At 38.1% G+C, this 26,561-nt stretch overlaps 1 protein-coding gene and 1 long non-coding RNA gene across 2 annotated transcripts; one reads left to right on the top strand and one right to left on the bottom strand.

Moving 5' to 3' along the window:
• Positions 1-16,693: 16,693 nt before the first annotated feature.
• Positions 16,694-18,579, top strand: LOC149040263 (uncharacterized). Its single transcript, XM_089183010.1, has one exon. The coding sequence runs from the start codon at positions 16,987-16,989 to the stop codon at positions 18,577-18,579; it is 1,593 nt and encodes a 530-aa protein (XP_089039136.1). The 5' UTR covers positions 16,694-16,986.
• A 3,859-nt stretch (positions 18,580-22,438) lies between these two features.
• Positions 22,439-26,248, bottom strand: LOC149040262 (uncharacterized). The gene is made up of 2 exons (XR_016179907.1): positions 25,424-26,248; positions 22,439-24,673 (listed from the first exon to the last, which is right to left on the bottom strand). It is a non-coding gene; the product is annotated as an uncharacterized LOC149040262 (long non-coding RNA).
• Positions 26,249-26,561: the final 313 nt, after the last annotated feature.

The raw sequence follows: 26,561 nt of genomic DNA, 5'->3' as shown, positions 1-26,561 counted from the left end.
CAATCAAGGTGTTTGACAACAGTGGCAAGTTTGTGCAACGTTACAGACTTCCTCTTCTTATTGACGGCTCGCTGGTTGATCTGGCCACAGACAAAAACGACAACATTTATGCCCTAGTCGAAGAAGAGTCGAGTCGCGAGCGCTGGATTTTTAAGTTTAACAAAAAAGTTGAACAGCATCACAGGTTTGGTGTTAGGGCAATGGAATTCGACTTTGACCTGTGTAAACTGTCAGTCAGTGATAGTGATAAAGTGGTGGTATTGAAGGGTGCCAAGGAAAACGAATGTTCTGTTGTGGATGTATATGAGGCCGATGGTCAGTTTGTTTGCAGTTTTGGAAGACAAATCTTGAGTTACTCGTACGACATCACTGCTGTAAGTGATGGCAGAGTTATGGTGGTGGAAAAAGGGGATCCGTCGCGTGTTCACATATTCAGCGAACAAGGTGACCATCTGCACAGTTTTAATCTGGAAAAGGATCTGAGATCTTTACAAATTGCATATCACAGGGAAAGTGAACAAGTCGTCATAGCTGGTGTTAAGGGTATTAATTCAGACATCTTGTATATAGAAATAGACACCAATGACAGTAAGTTGATGCGAAGTACTTCGATCCATTTCGGAGAGTTCATCTGCGCTCCGCTTGGGATTGCAGTGACTTCTGAGGGACGCATTGCAGTATCAATCTGGTTGCAGTGTATGAAAATCAAAGTAATAATTATTTTAAAAACGCACTGATTTCCCTTCTTACTTTCACTTCTAGTGAATAGGCTAATTATCATTATGGATAAATTGGTGTTTTGCACAATAATCATGCAATTAACATAATAAGCACAATGCCTTTATTTTTCACACAGCATGATGTAACTTAAGACTAAAGTTTCATGCCCAAAGTGAAAGCTTTTATAGCCTCAATTTATCAACTTTTGATGCGCTATTATTTAATCGAACAAATGCGATGGAGTTTTGTAATTTTCATGTAAAATAAGTGTTACATAATTTATTACACCTATTTTGAAATCACTGGTGGTCCCTGATTGGCTCTAATTGGTGCGATTTATTCACGAATCGCACCATTATTTGCTTCAAATCGCATCTTTTTCCCAGCCAATGAGAAGGCTACACTAACGAAAAAACAACCAATCAGATTTCAAGGCTTGTTTAAAGTAACCGATCAAATTGCAGGAAAATGAAAGACAAAGAGTATCTTGTGGCAAATTTTGCAAATTTTGTCTCCAAAACTCTTATTTTTTCCCCCCATAAAATGGATGAATTTAATTTCAAGCCGGCTCGGTACTGCATCAATAAAATAATTAAACCGACCAAGCCTGTATTTGAGCGATTTCAAAATGGATGTAACAAAGTGGTAATTGAACCTCGTGTCGCGGAATTTTGGTCTGAAATCATACTTGTGATTTCAAATCGAACTCGCGCCGTGCGCTTGTTCGATTTTGAAATCACGCGTATGATTTCAGCTCAAATTGCACTCCACTCAGTTCAATTACCATAATTAATCATGTAGGAACTTTATTGGTGGCTCCAGGCTTAGCTAGAGATATGATGCTTATTTGGCAACCAGTTTTGGGGTCATCACTTCTTGAGATGTATCAAGAAAATTTCACATTGTAACTGCCATATAACTTCTTTTAATGCGAAGAAATAATTTTTTATGTCATGCCAAGGTGACACGTCTTACTCAGTAATAAGCTGAGACATTTGTTCATTCTTGTTACCTGTTTACTTGATGATGTTTGGATATTGTAAGGAGAAGTCGAATGTGATTACCTTCTGTGAGTGAAAGTGTTGATATTTTTTATTTTAGTCATGGTGTTCTTATCTTTCGATAATTTTAACATTAGCCTTTATCTGTCTTTTAAGCATAATGAGTGGACAATTACTGCTGTGATAGGCCCAATGTTTGCTTAAGTAATTTTGAACAGTTGTGCTTTTCTTGTCGAATGTTTCATTGATTAAATTTAGAATTTCATTAGGCTGTTGTTTCATGCGTGACGATTTTCAAACGAGACCAATTTCTGAGGGAACTTTGTCGCGTGACAAATTTTTAGGTGGTTAAATACTAGTATAATGATCCTTGGAGATCAAATGAAAATCTGGCAGTAAATGCTAATTATTTCATAGCTGGCAGAGCATGTGGGTGAGATGATGCGAGTCCTTTGCTCAGCTTGGCTACTCAAGTGGGCAATTCCACCGTTGATGAAAAGTGTAATTTTTTTTGTATCTAGTGGAAACTAAAATATGGTCAGTTATCATCAAATCTTACCACTTGTTGAATTTGTTCTTGTTTTCCCCTAAGTTCTTCCTTTTTTTATATGATTTCGATGAACTTCGAGAACAACTCTTACCCCACAGCCTCCAACTTTCCGTACCACGTTCTCCCACCTTCCGTTCTTTTCCAGCCCTTTTCTTCCCAACTCCCGCCCTTTTTTGTATTACTCCCGTCTCCAGTTTGATAATCAAAGTGCTCTGTGAGCAAACTCGTGAATTGACAGGTGACTTACATGGTTTTTTGGATTACGTTTAATTTTATATGGTTTAGGGAATTTTGTGGTTGATTGTCATATTTAGAGTACGAGCAGTAGTTCAGTGTTCGCTAATGTAGCAAAGAAACAAAGTAACGTTGGGATAAGAAGGCATTACAATTGAAATGATCATGCTATTACATTTGACAAGGGTGGATGATGTCGTGTGTTTTAAACGTATATCATTTTTGTTTCTGGTTCAAAAGAAAAGGTTGAAGGTGAATGTGGGTGAAAAGTGAAATTTACTGCCTATCATTGTAAATATTGGAAAATCAAGGCAATATTGTCTTAGTGAAAACATAAATTATTCCCTCTGAGACAAACGGGAACGAGGTTTGAGTGATATAACTAAGCCCAGACTGCCGCCGTCATTTTGGATTTCCGCCTGGGTAGATTTTGGTCACGTGCTAGGCAACGTGTAATCAAGAACAAGATAGAATTTCATTTCAGGCCTATTTATCAATTTTGTGGTGTATAACTTTCGCGTTTTAGTACGTAATATTTATTTTGAATCTTCAAATTGTCTTGAAACTTGTTCTTTGAAAATTCACTGGAAATCGGTAGCCAAATTATTTGTTTACGTGTTATTTGATTTTCGTGTTAACTTGCAATTTTGTCAGACGCCGGCACCTTTTGTTGCTTCACACAGAAACAAACAAACGATACGAAATGTAATGATCGATTTTGTCCGCAATCTCACGCCATAACAGAAAAAGCTTTTGAAACACCTGTAAACTCCGAGCGCTTCGGAGTAAGTGATATTTTTAATGAATCTTAAGATTGTTTTCAAGTTCAAGGATTGTAAATTACAATTTTATGAAAAACGAAGGTTGTTCACTCATCTCAGTGCGAACCTCGCACGCCTGCCAGTCGCTGGCGCGGCTTGTTGAAACTAAAACAAAAAAAAATAAACTCTTTTAAGATTATCATAGGCTTCTTTTTCACCCCACCACTTTTCTTAGCAACAAAGGTCGCCATTTCGTTTGTTCATTACTCGCCAAAAACTATCAAATGCACTCAAAACCCTAAAATCGAAAAACGTTTACAGGAGTCAACCAATCGAACGAGTGCCATTCTCCACATCATATCTACAACTCGCTCTTGCGCATGCGCGCAATTCACGAGTTAAAAAGGACTATTCATTTAACAAATTGCTTCTCCATTACTTTTAGTTTTCGCACGTTGTCGGAAGTAGCTTTAGTCGTAATCTATACTAAAGTTGGCTCCAACTAATTATTCATATCCACTGTTGAACCGTTTGCATTTTTGAGCGTTCAGTTTAAGCGCTGATAGACCGTCATTGCACATTATTATTCGGCTGATCTCGGAGTTACATTTTAAAACTACTCGGATTTCTTCGCGAAGTTGAGGTCTTTTTAAAACTTCTCCGGCCGGAAAGATTTAAAAGTTGTTCATATATTCTCTGATACATTTATTCACTAGCAGTATCGTTTAGCTTTGTGATTGTGTGATTTCAAAAGAAGCATTTGCAGATGCGAGGTTTGATTTTTTTTATCGCCACATACAAAAATACTGATTGAAGGCGGTAAGTTTCTAAAGAAACTGTGATGCTGCGTCGGTGGAAGAGTATGGCAGGTAATTTAGTGTTAACTACTACTTTGAAAACGTAAATTGGCCACCGTAAAGAGTAAAAAGCTGACGTTTTGAGCGTTGGCCCTTAGTCCATCGCTCTGACGAAGGGCTAACGCTCGAAACGTCAGCCAATTTACGTTTTTAACTTAGTTGTTAGCACTAAATTGCCTACAAAAATACTGCGGCTGATCAATATGGCCTTGGACGACGTTTGACGTGACTCGCTTTGCTCGCTGACTGCTGACGCTGTGAACATGTTGCACATGTTGCATGACCTACGATGTAATTGACTTCGAAAGGTATCTAATATTGGCCTTTGACGAGAGCATTGTACGAGATCTGAATGAAACTTTTAAACCAGACGGCATTGCGCGGGTGGAGGTAAAACTGTTTGGAACATACAAAAAGGGAGAGGAGAGTTGATAATACACGATCCTTATTATGGAGACATTTCAGATTATGAAGTCATGTTCGAGTTTGTTTACAGATGCTGTGTGGAGTTTTTGAAACAGTGTTAGAGAAGAGAGCGACTTACTGGTGTTCCAATCACCGAGTCAGTAATTTTAATGCCTTCGATTCAGACGCACTGAAGAGAAATACTAAGTTTTGAGGTATGACGACGGGTGTATTCATTTATACTGTGAAGTTCTGACTGCCACAGCGCCGCGAATAATGGACGAAACATCGAAACTACAATATGTTTTATATCCATGCATGATTTACACACACAATTGAACACATACCAAAGCGCCATGCCATATACTTGAAGGAACTGTACATAAAGTCGATTTACTGTAGATCTTCTGAAAGTTTCATTTAAGGTCACTGTCAATAAAATCTGGTCAAAATTCTTTCAAGTTTCTTTTTTTCTTTTGCTTTTTAGATCAAGGAACCTTTTAAGTTGTGTGCCTCCCACAACAAAAACTGTGACAACTTTTGCTATTTTCGGAATCTATACTTTATAAGCTGCAGTGACATTGAAGAAATGCAAAATGATTTCCGTGTTTCCATAGCCTGATGTAAACACGCGGGAGGTTGGGAGAACACGAGATAAGCGTAGGAAACCACGACGCGAAACGGAGTGGTTTCCAGCTTATACTGCCAAGTTTTTACATCAGGCTATGTAAACACGGAAACCATTTTACATTTCTTTTATAAAATAACTAATGAAAGAGGAACGAAAACCGTGTTTTCATACGCTCATGAATTATTTTATAAATAGGTCATGGTTCATGGTTTGTTTTATAAGTACCTCGCTTAAGACGATTTTTCCAGGGGGCACCCTATTTTGTTGACAGTAACCTCTTTGAAAGTTTTGTTACATCAATTTTTTTTTTCAAACTTTCAATCTTTAGCATCTTACGGACCCTTAACCTCTACGATGACCAAATGAATGTCAGAAAAAGGTTTAAACGACAAGGCTGGTTGATTATTTCACCGCGGGATACTAAATAAGAAACAAAAGCAGCGCCACTAATTTGTTTTCCTGTACACCAAATCTTTGACGATGAAATAAAAAAGAAAAAATCGCAGGATACAAGAGCACCACAATAACTTGATTTATAATGGTAATTGAAGTAAGTGGAGTTCAATTTGGTCTGAAATCATACGCATGATTTGCCTTGAAATCACAAGTATGAGTCTAGACCAAAATTGCACGACATGAAGTTCAATTGCCACTTTATTTCATCTTTTTTGAAATCAGAAGATTCAGTCGCTGGATACAAAATACCTTTCATTTCACTGCAATTTGATTGATTTCTTTGAACAATTCTTGAAATCTTATTATTATATTACTTAATTACAATTATTTTGAAATCCCACGATTCATTCGCTCATTTACAAAATGTCTCTCACTTTCCTGCAATTTGATTGATTTCTTCAAACAAGTCCTGAAATCTGATTGGTTGTTGTGTTTTATTAAAGCAGTCTCATTGCCTGGGATAAAGATGCAATTTGTGGATATATCGCACTGGTCGCAGAGAGTTGATCAGATTGCAAGGATCACAAGTGATTTTTAAGCAAATGTATTAAAGGATTTTATTCTCCGAAATATCGCATCAAAAAACACCATATTACAGTAAATACCATCGTTTCACTCAGTAAAGGTGGCGACATTTTTGCGCTACTACGCAGAATATGTAAAAACCAGATAATTTGGTTTTACCAGCTGAGTTGAAAATGTATCGGCTGCTGAAAAGAGTTTTTAAAGCAAACGTTTACATCGTTAGTCCTTGGTAAGAGCGTCAGTTGACAGAACCAAATTATCTTGTAATACCCCATCGACGCAGCATCATCATTACCCCTTTCATTCATGTGTCATTTAAATATCAGGCATGCAGTACAGGACGGACTGAAACTTCATATTGTGGCTTTTAAGGAACATTCGAGTTTTCGATCGCAAGTTACTAATTTGCGATCGAAACTTACAACTTACGATCGCAACAAAAATGCCCTATGCCGGCACGTGCACATGTGCACGAAAACAGATGGACACAAAACGGGATCAACACCGAATCCGAGCGGAGAAACGACCTGCACTTATCCCGATCAAAGTCAAGTATGAGTCGGCTATAGATCCCTCGAAGAAGACTTAATTTTGCTGGATGAGCTCGCACATAGTACGCTTTTGTGCTTTCTTGGATGGCACGAAAGACTTTCCTTCGTTGTACTGATTTTAGTGCTTTTTTAGAATGAACCAGGTCACCTTCTTCTACTTGACGTCACAAGTTGGATGGTGGCTTTTAACAGCATGGACAAGATCAATTCTTTTTATACTATTTTACTTCTTTTTTTCATTTTTTTTCCTTTTTTCATTCGAAGGTTTGACAGGTAAACTATTTTGGAGACTTGAGTGTTAAGCTTATCCATTTTTGTTTCTCGATGGACGTATTTCGGAATCTCTGTGTCGAAATTTTTCCCCCGTATACATCAGAGTTCAACGAAAGATTCTTCACAATCGTTTTAATTCGTTAAAATAATTGTGTTATATTGTGTGTTTCACGATGAGATGCAGTGTTTTTCATTTGTTATCAATTCCTTTACAGTTATATAAATTAGCCTTTTCTATGGAAATTTTTTTTCTATTTAGTACATAAATAAGTAGAAAAACTTGCAGCAGATAGAATATGGTAAACAATTGTGTCAATTATGGAAATTGGATTTACAGGCACTAAGAAGTATTTACTGTTATATACATATGAGCAATATCATGAAGAAAATTTGGTGTTGGGAAATTATGAATATAAAAATAATTATTTATAAGGTATCATCATCTCAAAAATACCTATATTTCGTTATTTCAGTTCTCTGAAGTTTTTGCTTTAAATGTTTCTGCTCCAGATCTGCAAACAGAACTTCGGTAGGGTGATGATTTTTTAAAGCAATTTATTCACGTTTACTCTAAACCTACACGGGTTGAAATGTCTGATGAAAATTACGTCTACTCTCACTTTTCGCTCTCTCTGCAGGTAAAAAGGGGAACGTGTACAAATATTTAATAACAACGCTAGCAGTTCGAAATGAATCAATTCATCGCTCAAGCATATCTATCCGAGCTTAAATTGAGTCTGTTCAGATGAATCAACAGTTCATGAAGAACTCGCTTCTGTGGGCACGTCTCAATCGTGCAATGCGCATGTTGTCCTGGATGCACTCTTCACCCTCCCCTCCGATACACAATGGCTGTGGATTAATACTAGGGAGGGAAGGTATGGTAGTTGTTGTCACAGTAAGCGGCCCTCTATCCTGCACTAGTCAGATATTCGATTTCATCCGAGCTCTCAGCATCTGCCGGGTTCGCTCAGAGAATGTGGCCGAGCTGGAAGACATCTGATGAAAAAAAAGAATACGTGGAAAATCAAGCGTAACAATTTTATGATATATGTAAGGCTAGGCAAGGTCTGCATTTGCAAGATCTGCATATAAACACACACACACACACAACCTACAATTCCTCCATTCGCTCTGACGAAGGGCTGATTCGCGAAACGTTATCTTTGATACTCTTCACGGTGGCTTATTTACGTTATCAATTCAATTGATAATACTGAATCACCTTATGCAAGGTTTGACTGGTCTCCAGTCTTCCTCGTGGCGCTGGCAGCCATCACAGCAACACTAGGGCAGAGGTGTGATGATAAAGTCGAGTGGAAAAGAGAATTTATCATTGCGGGTATTCAGCGGGGTTTATCATTGCCTATTATTCGTTTTTAAGTCTTACTTAGCAGATAGTTGGCAGTCTTCACAAAAGTGAATTTTGCATGGCACAAAAAATTGGAATGAAAGCACGGAGCAGCGCGCTAGCGTGGCTTTGTTGATAACGAAAAAAGTTTGTTATGCACCGTGGTCATAAAATAGCTCTGTAACCCTTGACTGTGGGTTCGTTTGATTAACAGCTCGTATAAGCGGTAGACTAACTGAATGTGTGGGTAACTGACTATTTTTACGGTGCGAATGAATTCTTTTTAAGTTTTAATCAGTGCTGTTTGTACTAACAAACAGATAACCGTACAACAAATCCTTTTAACTGCCTCACGTTCTTTGATCTGACGTAAGGTCAGTCGGCGCGAAGAGTCCTTAAAAATCTTGCACGTTCGGTTAGAATGTGCTAGGTTAGAACGATTTCGTAGAGTTGAATGACTGATCTGGAAATCAAACATTGGAGAGGATGAAAAAAATAGAGAACGGAGTCAAACTAAGGACGATAGAGTTAAACAGGTTGAATGTAGAAGATAAACTTATATACAAAGTAGAAATCAAGTGTATGCTATTCAGTTGTAGCAAGAAACGTATCTTGAAGAGGAGCTCAAAAAACTGAAATGACTTCCCATGCGCATGCGCATATTCAGTACAAACGGACAGCACTTTCTACAGGAAGTTTGAGAGAAACCAACCTTGGATGTGTGCGATTTTGTTGACTTCTTCACTATTTTGGGCAGAAGCACCGGAGCCGAAGCACTGGAAAGAAAAAGACAGATAATGATTCGTGACAAAATACTATTTAGTGCTGGCTGTGAAAAAATATCAAAAAGCTACTTTGAAACCACTGTGGTATATGTGACCTAGAATAAAGTTCTACGATCTCCTGGGTCGGCAGAAGTTTGAGCTGTAGGTCTGATGGTCACCTTGGGCCTTAATGGCCATCGTGGCCATCTTCGTTTGAGTAAAGAAACCGGTTTCGCTCTACATAAGTATCTTTGTCACTTTAAAACTGAACTTGGAATCACTGTCGATGTGTGAGCAAATGCATTCCTACCCCTCCCCTAACCCAACGACTGTCAACTGATAACAGGTTAGAGTAAATGTTAGGGTAAAATCTATCGAGATCAACTTTGCGCAGCCAAAATGAAACTACAATTTTCACAATTGTCACTCAGGCCGATGAAGACATTCAAATCAAACGCACTTCGTACATTTGATTTGAATTTTTTGATCGGAAGTCGTGAATTAACGCTTAATTTATAGGAAGATGAGACGAAATGGCTAAAATGGATTTAGAGTGAACTAGAATGATTAGAGTTTTGATGTAGAAATGAAAGAAAAAGATGAAAAGAAAAAGTGAAAGTTACTATGTATTACCCTGATTCATTAGAGCTTTAAGACTTTGTTGTATTTTTACGCCTACAAGAAGGAGCTGACTTACATTGTGGAGTTGTTCAAGGTTTTCTATTTGATAAAGAGAGGAGAAAAGAGGACAACAAAAAGAAGGGCAGAGTTAGGGTGCCAAAAATGGAAGGGTAAGAGAGGAAGAAAAAGGAAAAACATCAGGACGGCCGTCTTTTTCCGGTATCCGGGCAGGAAGAAAAAGAGGAAATTGAAGAAAGTGAAGTTGAGATTAGTAATAAAGTATAGAAGAGGAAAAATCGCCAAACTAGAATGAGGATCCAAAATTTAAGGAGTAGGAACAGGTTCAGCAACAGCGATAGAGAGCTCTCCCAAAGTTTCGTTTGTCACTGTCACATTTTGCCATGCGGATACTTCCCTTCTGAAGATGAGAAAAAAATAACTAACTGAAACTACAAGGAGATGTTTAGAAACAAATCCCTTTCCTGAGAACCTTGGATATAACAGAATTGCATTGTTCGTGACTTTCTTCAATAATAATCTCTCGATACAAAGCGTGCAACTTAGCCGAATTTAATCACGATACTTCGTTTTCTTCACATTCAGCTCTTCAATAATATGGAATGTGCGATCAGAATCTTACCCCTTTTCGCAAACATGCCTACAGGTAATGTGAAATTAGGGTTGAATTTTCAGAACCAGAGTCCCAAGAAAGACCGGGAGAAAAAAGAGTACCTTTTGCCCTTAAATGTTGTAACAGCTGATTTTCTCCGCGGATAATTTTCCAAGATAGAAGCTGTGCTATTCCTAGAAAGGTGAAAAACAAGAAATGGAAAAAGGAAAGAGAAATAATTGCATGGGAGAAAAGAACCGGACTAAGACTGAACTTTGAACACTCTCACGTAACAAGTGCGTCGAGGGAGAACAACCAAATTTGGATATATTCGTACGAGACATGTTAAGGAACATGAAAAATTGCTGACACAATACCTTTTGACAGTCTTAGTCGAATGAGTCAGTCTATGAGTCACTCGATAAAACCATTCATTTGATTGATCCGATTCAATCAACTCGGTCAGTCTGTCAGTTAGCAGGCCAGCTGGCCGGTTACATAGCTGGTCAGTAAGTCTGAGTCATTCAGTCAGTAATCCAGTTAGAATTTCGAACTCTTTTCAAGATCTTTAAAGGAACGATTACTTTCTTGGCGAAAACAAATAAAGCAATTAATGAAATAAAGCCTGACTTGATGTGTTAGATCTGAGGTCGCCCAGGATTTTAACATACCTGACGAGAATGTGCTGTCTTTGCTTTGGCATCGGTAAATGGTTAGACATTCTAGTCTTCTTGGATAAGGACGAGAAGGTTCCGTCTCCTGTCTCTTCTCTGTATTGGTATATTACTCTGTACAGTTGTAGAACCCACACACTTCTCGCAAAGAGTAGGGAACGTAGCTCCCGATGTTGTGGCCTGATCTTGTCATTGTTTAGACAGGCCCCTATTTAAACCAGCTCTGAGCCAGCCTGTCTAAATATCGCAAATACATACCCAGACTGCAAATGATGTGGTTGACTTTTCCAGATGTACGTTACGGTGACCTACCTGAATTTAAAATTACCCAAGGCTGTGCTCCGCCCTACTCTTATTCATTTTCTTGTCCATTCGTCCAACAAAAAGATAAAATATCTCTTTAAGGAAATTGGCAAAAAAAATTTGATTAGGGATGGAGAGAAATTCAACTAAAAGAGATAAAAATTATTACGATCAGGAGGAAGTGGACTACAAGCAGTCCCTCCTTTTCGGCGGAGTCCGTCGCATCATTCAATAAAAAACGTTCATGCGTCAATCAACAGGCAGTCACCGGGCATTTCAATAAACTTTTCAAGATTATTTGGCCCAAATTCCCGCCAGTCAGAGCCAAAATTAGGTTAAAATTCCTCACCCAAATGCGGGATACGATCTTCCTTTTCTAAGTAAATACAAGATTAGCGACCGTGACTTTGTTCGATATGTTTTCTTCTGAGCTATCTGCTCGCGAAAGTGAACTTCTTATCTTTAAAAACCCTCCATATCAAACGATAGACCACGTTTATTCTGCTGCAAAGACTTGACAGCTCTGGTTTAAGTTCCTCACCCCACCCAGGAAGGGGTCAAAATTTCTCTCCTCCCCTGCTACGGAAGACAGTCAAATGCCTGTGCGTTACTCAGCCGGGGAGAGGGGGGGGGGATGTTGAAGCTTCGAAATGAGTGGAATTCAATTTTTTCGTGTAACTCGCAAGGAATAAATTGTATTGAAATATGACTAGAGGACATCGTAATCACATTCTATAAGCCCCGGTTCAAAATACTTTCGTCAAAATGCGTTGATTGTTATGTAAAAACAGTTTTTGCTGTCTGTCATACAAAAACCTATATCAAAATGATCAATATTGGCTAAAAATGACGGTAAACAGTTTTCACCGGAAGTTACAGTTTCAATTCAGTGGATGTTAAAACCTTAACATCATTTTAAGTGGGGAATCCTAGAAATTTGATTTCTGAGAGTCATATATAGTAACTACCCTTGTGGCAGCTGAATCGAAACTCTCCCATCAGAAACGAGAAATTTTCTACTATTTAGAAAAAAAATTGGAGGAATGAGAAATTCCGGGAACTCTTGTACCCACGGCCGTTCTGCACAATTTCATATTTTCGTTTTATTTTTGTTGTTTCGTTTTATTTTATTTCCTTAAGCGGTCCAAAAACATGCTGAACTTTAATTTTAAATTTATTTTGCCAATTTCTTCTGATATCTTCTTAAGTGGTTTGATCCGTACGTATTCGATGACCTTAAGTTTCAGTAATCATTGTTTGCAAAAAAAAAAAAGAATTAAGTATGTAATAACTGAAGTGTAAAGTTGTTTATTTTCCATGTGATATTCATAGCTTCTGTTGGACTGTTACCATACTTAGATGTGTTCAGGATTCAGAGCTGGTTTTTTCCCCGCCTTTCCACTGTTTCGCTTTAGTTATTTATCGTGTCCAGAAATTTAAATTCATTGGTGTTATAATATTTCTTTAATGTTTTGTTGAGTAAATGTTAATGCTTGTGTTCTAAGACAACTTCTTTAACCAAGAGGGGTCACATGGTACAGTTGTCGAGCTATGTAGAAGGACGGTACTATCAACATCTGACTACATCTTAGAAATGTTGATCTGAGTGATGGTTACAGTACTAAACACATTAGATAGTCCCGCGGACGCTGTAGTAGCGAGCAAAGTGTGTATTTAAGAGCTAAACACGATCTCTCAGTGATTCAGGAACATCTTAAAGTGCAACTCAAGACAGGAATCAATGCCCTTAAGAGGCTTGTTTAATCAGTAAAGAAGAACAAAGAAAATCATTTCCGGTGTCTGTCCCGTCAAACGTGTCGCCTAAAGTGTCACACAAGCTATATGCAGTAGGAGTTTACTGCTCCTGGAATGGCTTACAGCTGATACAGGAGAGGAGAGAGTTGACTTGCTGCATGACGTAAGGATAGCTAAGGTGCTGCGTAAACAGGATATAGAGCATCGTGATGTATCATGGATATTTGGTCAAGATGGTGTAGAGAAAATTAAGATCTTACAGTTTAGATCGGCCTGAACAGAAACGAGATTGGTAATATAAAAATCATAACTAACCTATTGACGTAATATTATTCACATCTAAAGGGGTTACATTACAACATCATGATTACAAAAGTTGGAGAAGGGGCGTTCACAAGTACCACCCCCAAGTTACTACGTGCTAGTCATAATAACTATCTAATTGGGAAACATGAAGGGTATCACACGTTTACAGCTTTAAGAATGAGAAGTGTCCAACGTGACCTTTTACCAGAGAGATTCACTCTTCCTGGATTAACAAATTAACTTAATTAATAACATAGCTTTCCCGAGACACTATCACTAGTTCTAATTACCGTAGAAACTGAACAACTGTTTCCATGTCAACTTCACGATCTTAACGAGGAAAACGTGACCAAACTCCACCGTTAAGATGAGACTTCCAAAAGGAATAAGAAGTAATCAACCTGCCTTTTAATAAATTTTTTTGCAGGAATGGTTTAAAGTAATATAATATTTCCATTCCTTTCCCCGACACCAATATAAGGAAACACTTACGATATTTCAGATTAAATATAGTTAAATTTTTATCGTTTAACACAGGGCGAGAAAAGCACGAAAGCCCGGTTAATGAAACGAAAATTTCAGACACGGCTACTGCATCATTTTACTCGCTTAAACGGAGATCTATTTCACTCGCTTGCGTGCCATTTTACTCTGCACCGAGCTCGACACAATTCGTTTCGCCGGAAAGATAAGCGAGTAGAGAATGGAAATAACTTGGCCTATTTATTCAATGCAAGAGTCTTTCGTCGAGCAGCAGATCAACCTCGTGATTACATGACCCCATTGCCTTGTTCATTTGATCGTCCCAGTCGTTATCTTAAATATACCCATCCCCAATACTTTCTTAAAGCCCTCACACAGTGCGAGAGACGGGAAATAATTAAATTTATTTGAACTTGGGAAAGGCTATGATATTAAAGGTAGCATTTCGGTTTAATTAACCTTTTCGTTTTCTTGCTATCAAAACTGTAAGTTGAACGTTAGGGCGAAAAAAAAAAATTTAAATAATCTTAAAAATGTCGGTGAGTTCAACAGGTTATCACTCGGTGACCCAAACAGGTTGAAGATTGTTTATTTTTGGACAGATTAATTCGTGGCACTGAAGACACAGAAGTTAAACCTTGGCGAGTGAAAATCAGTAAACTGAATGAACACAAAGTAATGTAGCAAGTTATTTAAGAATTTCTGACAAAAACCGCACTTTCCCCGTTCCTCTTGCAGTGAGCACTGAAGGACGCATTGCAGCTCTAGGACCTTCATATGTCAAGCTAGAGTCCGGCGTCATGGATTACAAAATAGGATATAAGTTGATTGTTCTATAAAACTGATGCAAATGTTCTTGACTTGTTTCCTCATTCATTTTGCGGAATCAACTCAGGCCTGAGAAAATAACCCCCTTACTTTCTCTTGGTTTGGGCGTAAGGTTTTAAACAATTCTACTTTCAAGAGAGGTCTACTGCAAAGTGTATGATCTGATTTCGTTCTTGTCTGGATTGTTTGCTATGTGGGTTTTCTTTTTTTCCTTACGAAATTAATTATAAAACAGTTTAACACATAATACGTTTTAGATAGGACACAGAATCATATACCTTGTTAGCGACGTTTTTCTGCCACTTAGTTGAGTTTTTCACTTTATGTCTTTTTAGACCCTGGAACATTCGCAAACGAATGTAACGTAGTTTCGGTTCTTCTTGATAAACAAAGCTTATCAATTTAGGAATCTCATTCATGATTCTAGGCTAATCATCACCGACCCTTAACCTCGTGTAGGTATATTTCTTTTCAAGATGCGATTATTAATTCACGATTTTAGCTGCTAATCATTTCTTATACCGAGGTAAAACCAGCACTAGTGGATATATTTGTCTATTCTCGTTATATATTTTTGTCGGAGGACGTAAGGTTATTATAAGGAGAAGCTGAATGTGATTCCTTTCTTTAAGTGAAAGGGTTGATAGACAATTTTCTTTGGATGTATTTGTATGATTTTATATTTTAATAAGCGTGTTCCTAGACCCTGTATAATTGCAGCAGTGGCATTCACTGTAATGATTCCATTTAGCGCTTGGGGCGATTACTTACTTTTGGCACCTCAAAGGAGGGCGCTTATTCGAGACAAGGCGGTAATTAGGGACAGGGCGCTGATTAAGAAAAGGGCGCTTACCGGTATTTCTTTTCTAGAAAAAGCAGAATATGCAAAACAAAGCTTTGATGTTTATTTGAAGACAATCAAGAAGACTGGAAAAGGAGTTGTAGTCTCTTGATCCTTCCTGATTAGAACGACCAGACTAGCAATCGTCACACGGAAAACATGTCTTATTGACAAAACGATGGTCTCCTAGACGGATTCGTTCATCCCACATAGATCGTACTTACCACGCTGAAGTTGCAGTTGGGTAAAAATGAGAGATAGACACGCGTGCAGGGCTGCACGCGTACGCTGCTTACGAAAATTTTAGACACGGCTACTGCGTCATTTTACTCACTTAAACGGCGTGCTATTTCAGTCGCCAGCGTTTCATTTCATTCAGCGCCGAGCTCGACACACTTCTTTGTTCTCTGTAATACGTGCGTTTGTTTTTATCGTGCAATTTGAGCGATAGAAAATTTTAATTAGGCGTGCAAACCATGAACACCGGCTCCGCTGCGAAGCCGGCGTGTCAGTTTTCTCGCTGCCGTTCGTTCACCTTATTCTCTGTTTGCCCGTGGAGGGTCACATTTATGACGAGATCATTCGTTTGAAGGAACTGTGCACCCACGTGAGCATAATATAGATGAAAGACTGAGACGAAGACCACAAGACCGACATCTCACTCGTTCGCTGTGCTCACTCGTGAGCTATCGAGTTGAACACTCGAGGAGAAATTCTTCTTGAAATGTAGACTATGTTCTTAATTACAGTTCAAATTCATCATTGTAATGATATTCACACCCGTCTGTTTTGTTTTCAGCTTTTGTTGATTTCCTAGCCACGGGTGGCGTCTCTCCGTTTGAATTATTTCTCTGCATCTTAAACTACTCGAAAAATTTAGCTTCACATTCTCCTGTTCCTTTTCTGGAAAAAAATTTATCGCTGATTTTAGCATGGTCGCGTATTATTGTTTTACTTTCCATGATGGAATTCTTACTGAACAATTTTTAGCTACAATATATTGCCCGCTTGAGTTGGTAGCGATACCACTCGGATTATTTAACCTGTGCTCCTCTTCGCCATAATTCCTCTTTAATTAGTCAAAAAGTAGAACTGGCTCAAAACATCAGATCAATTTCATTCACAGTCATAATGTATTCATAGCTATCTGCTATCTTTCCAGCTGTCGTTTATTTGCCATGAATGATGTTTCCTTGAGTTGTATTTTTTCGCTGTGTCTTCAGTTGCCCGAGGAAAACAACTTAAGAAGTTGAATATTTTTTAGGGTTGCTTCATTTTAACTGTCTAACTTTGAACACATATCGACAAAATTGTCTTCATTTCTTTCGTCGAATATTTACCGGTTAGTGTACAAACTTTGAACCTAGTTGTTGATAGGCCTTCGATTCATTCGCGCCGGAAAAATCGAGAAAAACTTTTAATATCGAAGGAATCTTCATAAGCTGCAAAACATTTTCAATTTCCTGTTTTTTTCCCAGTCACTATCATGTACTGGATGATAACAGCAGTCTTTAAAACTACTATTGGATGGCTTGTGGAGAAAGGCAGAGAAAAAGTAGCAGAAAAACTTAAATATGGCGACGTAACAGATCAACAGCTTCGCGGCATCATCATACGTGAAATTGACGATGTGAAGTCTAAGCTGGATGGAATATCAAAGAAAGAGTTGAAAACAAGTATAAGCTCCTTTAGAGAAGGAATCGAGTACCTGTATAAAGTATTTGAAGAGACTAGGTCGAGGGATGAGCTTACTGAATATGCCACAAGGCAGCTTGCCACTGCAAAAGACAGATTCAAATTTGCTCGTCAAATGGCAACCATTGCTTTTTCAAATGAAGCATTATCAACAACTGACCGCATCTTAGCAATGCAGTACCGAGTGATGGCAACAGAATTAGAAACAATAGACCATCCCGCAGATGCTGTAGCATCATGTAGAGTGTGTATCGAAGAGCTAAACAGTCTGCCGGTGGTTCAGCAAAGTCTTCAAGAGCAGCTCAGGACAGGTATCATGGCAGTGAAGGGTTTATTTAGCAAAGAAGAACGACGGAAAGTTATTTCCGGTGTCTGTCTTATCAATCGTGTCGTCTACGATGTCACACAAACAGTATCCGTTAAAGAACCATTGCCACAATGGCCCATGATTGATACAGGAAAAGAGAAAGTTGATCTGCTGCGAGACCGGAGAGTAACAAAAATACTTTGTAGACAGGGTATGGAGAACTGTAGTGTGTCATGGATACTTGGTCATTATGGCGAAGAGGAGCACAGGTTAAATAATCCGAGTGGTATCGCTACCAACTCAAGCGGGCAATATATTGTAGCAGACTGTGACAATACAATCAAGGTGTTTGACAAGAGTGGCAAGTTTGTGCAACGTTTCAGAGTTCCTGCTCCTCTTTTAGATGACATGGGTAAGCAGCTATCCTTTACATACCGGGTGGTTCATCTAGTCGCAGACATGAATGACAACATTTATGTGCCGGTCAAAGAAACCAGTTGTGAGGACTCATACTGGATTTCTAAGTTTAACAAAACTGCTGACGAGCATAACAGTTTTCGCGTCAGGACAATGGGCTGCGAATGCAAACTGTCAGTCAGCGATAGTGGTAAAGTGGTGGTACTGAAGAGAAACTCTGGAGAGAGTTATGGGATTGTGGATGTTTATGAGGCTAATGGTCAGTTTGTTTGCAGTTTTGGAAGACAAATCTTGAGTTACCCGTGCGACATCACTACTGTAAGTGATGGTAGAGTTATGGTGGTGGAAGGATGGCTTTCGACGCCAGGTGTTCACATATTCAGCGAACAGGGTGACCATCTAAACAGGTTTGATCTGCAAAGGTTTCTGAGATCTCCAAAAATTGCATTTCACAGGGAAAGTCAACAAGTCGTCGTGGCCGGTAATAAGGAATCAGACATCTTGTATGTAGAGATATACACCAGAGATGGTGAGTTTGTGCGAAGTACTCTTATCCATATGGGAGAGTCCTTTATTCTGAATGGGATTGCAGTGACCACCGAGGGACACATTGCAGTAGTAACCCGGATTCTAGGTTCAACAAAAAAAGTAATCATTTAAAAAACGCACTGATTTTCCATTCTTACTTTCACGTTTAGTTTACTAACTGTTTATTATTACATAATAATAATAATAATAATAATAATAATAATAAACACAAAGCCTTTATTTTTCACAGGGCATGATGTAGCTTGAGACAAAAGTTTTATGCCTAGAATGAAAGCCTTTATAGCCTCAATTTATTAACTTTTGAAGCGTTGAAATTTAATCGAACAAATGTGATGCAGTTTAGAAAATTTTCTTGGAAAATAAGTACTACATCACTGATCATGTAGGAACTTTATTGACGGCTCCAGGCTTAGCTAGAGATATGATGCTTATTTGGCAATCAACCTAATGGTCCTCACTTCTTTAGATATATTAATAAAATTGCACATTGCAACTGCCGTATATTTCCTTGTAATGCGAGGAAATACTTTTTTATGTCATGGCAAGGTGACACATCTGACACAGCAATAAGCTGAGATATTTGTTTATTCGCATTACCTGTTTACTGGATAATGTATGGATATTGTAAGGAGAAGTTGAATGCGATTCTCTTGTGTGTGTGAAAGGGCTTGATATCCAGTCTCTCTCACATGTGTGTGCGTCATTTTATATTTTAATCATGGTGCTCCTATCTTTCGATAATTTCAAAACTAGCCTTTATCCGTCTTTTAAGCATAATGCGTGGACAGTTACTGCTGTGATAGGCCTAACGTTTGCTTAAGTAGTTTTGAATGCTTGTGCTTTTCATGTCGCATGTTTCATTAATCTAATGAAGTATTTAGCTGTCGTTTCTTGCGTGACAATTTTGAGGCAAGACCAATTTCTGCAGTGAATTTTGTCGCGTGACAAATCTAGATGATAAAAAATTAGTAGAAAGATCGATCCTTAGAGATCAATTAAACTTGTCAGTAAAGACTAATTATTTCATAGCTGGCTAATCAATGTTAGGGGAAAAATTCATGTGTTTTAGTTCGTGAAATGTTAGTTCAAGTTTCGTTTCAATTCAAATTTTATTTTTCAAGTTTCAATTTATTTCTTGTATTCTGTTTGTTCTTTGACTCGACCGGTCGAACTATAAAGAACGATGAACAAATTGCTCCATTCAAATTGTTGTTACCATTGTGTAAATTATAGCCAAAAATTGAATTGTTGACGTATCATAAAATGATATACTTAGGGTTTTTCGTGGGTTTTTGGGCATATATATTCGCTAATTTTCCATATGTATTCGTGCACTTTCATATTTAAAATATTCGGCTTCATTCGGGTTTTCCTTCTAGTAAGTTAAAAAAAATAATTAAATTAAAAAAATACTTAAAAAGCCACAGCAGTTTTTGAGTAGTAAACTAAGAAATTTTTGCTTTCTTCTTGCTTTCATTGTATACCTGTATATTGGTACTTTTGTTGTTCATTACTAGTGAAATATTAAGTAAATATAAGTGTTAATGGTCTTTTTGGAAAAATTGATTCTCACGGTAGTTAGCAGCTGAGTTTATACTCGTAATATTAATTTCCTTTCATACGATAATTTCCACACCAACCTTACATAGATAAGCAGAAATTTTTAATTAATTTTCCGCTTTTATTTCCTAAGCTGCTCTACTTTAATTAGATAGGTATATTTTCTATACCAGAGCTGTGAATTCTCACCCAAGTTTCCTATTTTTGATGGCCTCGAATTTGTTGTATCCATCCTTTAAAATTTGAAATTCTTTTCATCGTAGAAACAGCGGGAACATTTAAGTAGTTTTCGTATAACTTCAAGGAGACATTTTCTGCTTCTTTGTGTCCTTGTTCAAATATTGTAATTTGTGTTACAATAGCACTTCACACCAGTTAGTTTTTAAACAAGTACCTTGTACAGCTTTTACTAAAATTAGTTTAGCTTTTACTGTGGCAGGATTTATGTTAGAGTGCTCTTCGAATAAAGTCTGCTGTGGAACCAAAACGCTGTCTCATCCTTGACGTCCGTATAAGCTCGCTCGAAGTAGATCTCAGTGTACTAGGAAATCGTGAGGAGTTTCCGCTCTCGCAAGCCGAGTGATCTCTAATGAGTTATTTCCCCCGTTTTGTAAGTTTTCCGCAAAGTCCAGTTTAGTGCGCGAAAACCTATCGTCACAAATTTCACGATTCATTCGCTCATTACAAAATGTCTCTCATTTTCCTGCAATTTGCTTGATTTCTTCAAACAAGTCCTGAAATCTGATTGGTTGTTGTGTTTTAGTAAAGCGGTCTCAGTGCCTGGGATAAAGATGCGATTTGTGGATATATCACACTGGTCACGGAAAGTTGATCACATTGCAAGGATCACAAGTGATTTTTAAAGAAATGTTGTAAAGGATTTTATTCCCCGAAATATCGCATCGAAAACATAATAGTACAGTCAATACTATCGTTTCACTCAGTAAAGGCGGCGACATTTTTGCGCAATTACGCAGAATATTTAAAAACCAGATAATTTGGTTTTATCAGCAGAGTTGATAATGTAAATTGGCTGCTGAAAAGAGTCTCTAAGGCAAAAGTTTACAGCGTTAGTCCTTGGTAAGAGCGTCAGTTGATAGAACCAAATTATCTTGTAAATACCCCATCGACACAGCATCACCATTACCCCTTTTTATTTATGTGTTATTTAATGCATGCAGTACTGGGCGGACTGTCTTTCATGTACTGGCTTCTAAGGAACATTCGAGTTACAACTTACGATCGCAACTCCGTTATAACTCGCGATCCCAACAAAAATACCCTACGCCGGCGAGAGGACATGTGCACGAAAACAGATGGACACAAAACGGGATCAACACCGAATCCGAGCGGAGAAACAATCCGCACTTATCCAGATCAAAGTCAAGAATGAGTCGGCTATAGATTCCGCGAAGAAGACTTAATATTTTGTCTCCACTACACAACAAATAACACAGTAGTGTACACCAAATAAGTTTATTTAGGGAAGCCTGCCGAGAACCAACCCGAGGCATATATAGCCCGGGGAATGCATACATACATATCTTCGCAACTGATATACCATATACAATCCTGATATACAGTCAATTCCTTAGACATTAAAAAAAAAGGTATACATTACTAACATGCAAACTTCACCAAGTCTGGATTAACAGAGATGGGCAACCGCTTACAAGGACATAACTACGGTTATACAGAGGCCAGAAAAAACCTGCCAGAAAAAACCCCTTTGGGGAAAAACATGACAGGAAATCTGGGTAGGAACCATGGCCCAAACTCAGAGCAGTTGGCAGCCCATCCTACGAGGCTTAACAGCTAAAGAAAATATGTTTTCAAACTAAAATAAATTTGTCATCAGCCAGAGGTGAACGGTTGCTTCTGAGGCCTGGATGGACATCACGTGCTATACTTTCCCTTATATACCACTGCATCATTACCCATGATGCTCGGGCCTAAGGCCCAGGCCTTGTCGTATCTCGTGCCGACAAAATATCTATTTCTGCCTTATTCGCAGACTCATTCGTTAGAAATACCATTTTGCTGGATAAGCTTGCACATAGTGCGCTTTTGTGCTTTCTTGGATGGCACGAAAGACTTTCCTTTCCTTGTACTGATTCTAGTGCTTTCAACATGTTTGAAATGTTTTTATCGAGAACCAGGTCACCCTCTTCTGCTTAACGTCACAAGTTGGATGGTGGTTGTTAACAGCATGGGCAAGATCAATTCTTTTTATACCATTTTACTTCTTTTTTTCATTTTTTCTTCCTTTTTTCATCCGAAGGCTTGGCAGGTAAACCATTTTGGAGACTTGAGTGTATCGCTTATCCATTTTTGTGTCTCGATGGACTTATTTCGCAATATATGTGTCGAAACTTTTCCCCTATATACATCAGAGTTTAACGAACAATTCTTCACAATCGTTTTTATTCGTTAAAATACTTGGGTTATATTACGTGTTTCACCATGAAATACAGTGTTTTCATTCGTTATCAATTCCTTTACAGTGATATAAATTAGCCTTCTCTATGGAAATTGTTTTTCCATTTAGTACATAAATAGCTAGAAAAACTTGTAACAGAGAGAATATGGTAAAAAGTTGTGTTAATCATGGAAATTGGATTTACAAGCGTTAAGAAGTATTTACTGTTATATACATCTGTTCAATATCATGAGGAAGTTCGGTGTTGGGAAATTATGAATATAAAAATAATTAGTTATAAGGTATCATCCTCTCAACAATACCTTTATTTCGTTATTGTATTTCTCTGGAGCCTTTGTCGTAAATATTTCTGCTCCAGATTTGCAAACAGAACTTCGATAGAGTGATGATTTCTTTAAACATTATACTCGTGTTTACTCTAAACCCACACGGGTTAAAATGTCTCATGAAAATTACATCTATTCTCACTTTTCGCTCTTTGTACACGTAAAATATGAACATTAACATTTATATGACAAGAACGCTTGCAGTTCGAAATGAATCAATTAAAGGCTCAAGCATATCTATCCGAGCTTAAATTGAGTCTGTTCAGATGAATCAACAGTTCACGAAGAACTCGCCTCTGAGGGCATGTCTCAATCGTGCAATGCGCATGTCAGTCCTGAATGCACTCTTCATCCTCCCCTCCAATACTCATTGGCTGTTGATTAATACTAAGAAGGGAACGTATGGTAGTTGTTGTCACAGTAAGCAGCCCTCTATTCTGCACTAGTCAGATATTCGATTTCATCCGAGCTGTCGGCATCTGCCGGGTTCGCTCAGAGGATGTGGCCGAGCTGGAAGAAATCTAATGAAAGAAAAGAATTAGTTGAAAATCAAGCGTAACAATTTTATGATATGTTAGGCTATGTATGTTAGGCTAAGCAAGGTCTGCATTTGCAACATCTGCATATAAACACACACACACACACAACCCACAACCCACAATTCCCCCATTCACTCTGACGAAGGGGCTAATTCGCGAAACGTTATCTTTGAAACTCTTCACGGTGGCTAATTTACTAATTTAATACTGAATTACCCTATGCAAAGTTTGACTGGTCTTCAGTCTTCCTCGTGGCGCTAGCAGCCATCACAGTAACACGAGGGCAGAGGTGTGATGATAAAGTCGAGTGGAAAAGAGGATTTATCATTTCGGATATTCAGCGGGGTTTATCATTGCCTATTATTCGTTTTTAAATCTTACTTAGCAGATATTTGGCAGTCTTCACAAAAGTGAGTTTTGCATCATGATGGCACAAAACGTTGGAATGAAAGCTATTTCAGCGCGTGGCTGTGTTGATAACGAAAAAAGTTTGTTATGCACCGTGGTCATAAAATAGCTCTGTAACCCTTGACTGTGGTTTCGTTTGATTAACAGCTCGTATAAGCGGTAGACTAACTGAATGTGTGGCTAACTGACTATTTTTACGGTGCGAATGAATTCTTCGAAGTTTTAATCAGTGCTGTTAGTGCTAACAAACAGAGAACCGTAAAACAAATCGCTTTAACTGCTTCACGCTCTTTGATCTGAGGTAAGGTCAGTCGGCGCGAAGAGTCCCTAAGAATCTTGCACGTTCGGTTAGAATTTGCTAGGTTAGAACGATTTCGTAGAGTTGAATGGCTGATCTGGAAATCAAACACAATGTTTGGAGAAGATGAAAAAAATCGATAATGGACAGAAAAAGACAAACAGACAGTCCTGCGGATGCTGTAGTAGCGAGTAAAGTGTGCATTTAAGAGCTAAACGCGGTCTGTCAGTGGCTCAGTAAGTCTTAAAGTACAGCTCAACACAGGAATCAATGCCCTTGGGGGGGTTTGTTTAATCAGTAAAGAAGAACAAAGAAAATCATTTCCGGTGTCTGTCCGTCAATCTTGTCGCCCAAAGTGTCACACAAGCTCAGAGTTGATACAGGAGAGGAGAGAGTTGACTTGCTGCATGACGTAAGGATAGCTTAGGCGCTGCGTAAACAGGATACGGAGCATCGTATTGTATCATGGATACTTGGTCAGGATGGTGTAGAGGAGTACTGGATATAAATGATCCGTGTCATATCGTTACCAGCTCAAGTGGGCAAAATATTGCTGTAGGCTGTGACTTGACAATCAAGGTGTTTGACCACAGAGGCAAGTTTGAGAAATTTTTCAGAATTCCAGCTCTTCTTGCTGACAAAGAAAATATAAGAAACAGACTTAAAAATCGCAGTTGTCTGGAGTACATTCTGTACATATATAGCCTTTATGTTAATTATATACATTCTGGTGGTATCAGGCGCTGATATAATAGGTTTTATAGCTAAACTGGATGGCAACTCCTTAGTTTCTTGTCAACACGATTTTTAAGATGTTCGAAATGGGAAAGTTTCTAGCCTGATTATTGGCTCTCTGAACCGGGGGCTCGTTTTTTCACATGAAGTGAAACTTATCACTCAGTGACCTAACAGTTTTAAAAGGAGGTCAATGATTGTTTAATTCACGCCTCTGAAGGCATACTGACACAAAAAAGAAACCTTGTCGGTTAAAAATCACTGAGTGGAATGCAGACCGGGCAATGTAATAAGTTGTTTCCATGGCTACCGACAAAAGCAGTATCTCTCCCTCTTCCTCCCCGTATATATCACTAATGGCAGCAAAATCTAACAAGAATACAATACACAACAAACTCATCTGTGACCTTGATTTAAGTATTTTAACTTATGACATGCATGACAATAGGCGATTAAAATTTCGAAAATGTTGTTTCAACCTCTATAGAACGCGATAGGCGGGCGCACGTCGGACAACCACAAACAAAATTCAAGATTCCTTCAATTTTTCCGAGTCAGAACAAGAAACTCACAGTTTTACTTCCTTATCTTGCTATATATTCGTTGATGTTATGAAGAGCAATGCCTATTATTGATTGGTTAAACTTACTGTCAAATGAAACACGCTGCTGCAAAAAGTTAAGTGATTTGTGTTGTGTTTTACCTTGAGTGGTTTGCCTCGCGTTTTCACTTTCTAATCATCTGATTACATCGTACTACTTAATGACGCATAAAACACTCAAAAGAGGCTAACAGCAGTGACGTGCATGAGAGACTAATTATTCATAACAAAATATAGGTTATGTTCCGCAGCCTTCCTTTGTCAACTGTAAAGTGCAAAGCTTGGCGATAACGATATCTGTTTTGATTTAGTGTATGGGTTTGAGTCTATAAATAAAAACTCAGTCTTTCACCCTCTGAGTTCACTCTGCTCGCTTTTCAACCCATCGAATCATTCTAAAAGTAAATTACATCGTTTGTGTGTAGGGCCATAACCCGATATATAGCCAAATACTAATTTGGTTGAAGGAACCCGTCTCAGCTCTGGGTGTGGTATAACAGTTATTTACGGGTAACAAGATGAAGAAAGAACTATAAATAAAACACATTACAGCTGAGAACAAAGCTAACAGCTACGGAAGGTTAGTGAACAATTATCATTCTTTTTTGCTTCGGGCATCAAACAACATTTCCATTGAGAAGTCGAATGATGTCGTGACGTGATCGAAAATTTCAATGATCACGAGTATCATTTTATTACACAACACAAAAAGAGCTTTAAATTGTGCATTTACTGACGTCAGTCAGGGATTTCTGATGCTCACATCATTCGTTAACAAAGGATTCTCTGAAGAGGCTATAAATTTTCACGCCAGGCTTGATTGCTTTCTCTTTGTTATGCTTTGTATTGTTTCATTTTTTGGGCTGACAGCAATTCTCAAGATAATAATAAGTCTTTATTAAGCACTCTAAACAACAAACGTGTTTAGTTACAATGATATGAAATCAGCAAGTATAAAACTAATAAACTAACTAAATTACTAACTGAATAACTAATAAGAGAACAAACATCTATTAATAAAGGTCCTTTTGAAACGTTCAGTTCTGACAAGCGGGAGAATATAATTATGGCGTCTCTTACGTAGCGTATCCATTGTTCGCTCTGGTGGCAAAAGGTCATCTAAAGCTGTTGGAAAATCGCTGTCGGTGATCTTGGCCCACAACTTCTTATCTTTTAGAATAATAAT

This window comes from Pocillopora damicornis, chromosome 9, assembly GCF_964200805.1.
Source record: "Pocillopora damicornis chromosome 9, jaPocDami1.2, whole genome shotgun sequence".
Classification (NCBI taxonomy): domain Eukaryota; kingdom Metazoa; phylum Cnidaria; class Anthozoa; order Scleractinia; family Pocilloporidae; genus Pocillopora; species Pocillopora damicornis.
Note: the sequence above shows the minus strand (reverse complement) of the source record. Positions and strands in the feature narration are given on the sequence as shown.

Bases quoted from the DNA above. Each gene is read 5' to 3' on its own strand.
- LOC149040263 (XM_089183010.1), top strand. From the start codon at position 16,987: ATGTACTGGATGATAACAGCAGTCTTTAAAACTACTATTGGATGGCTT.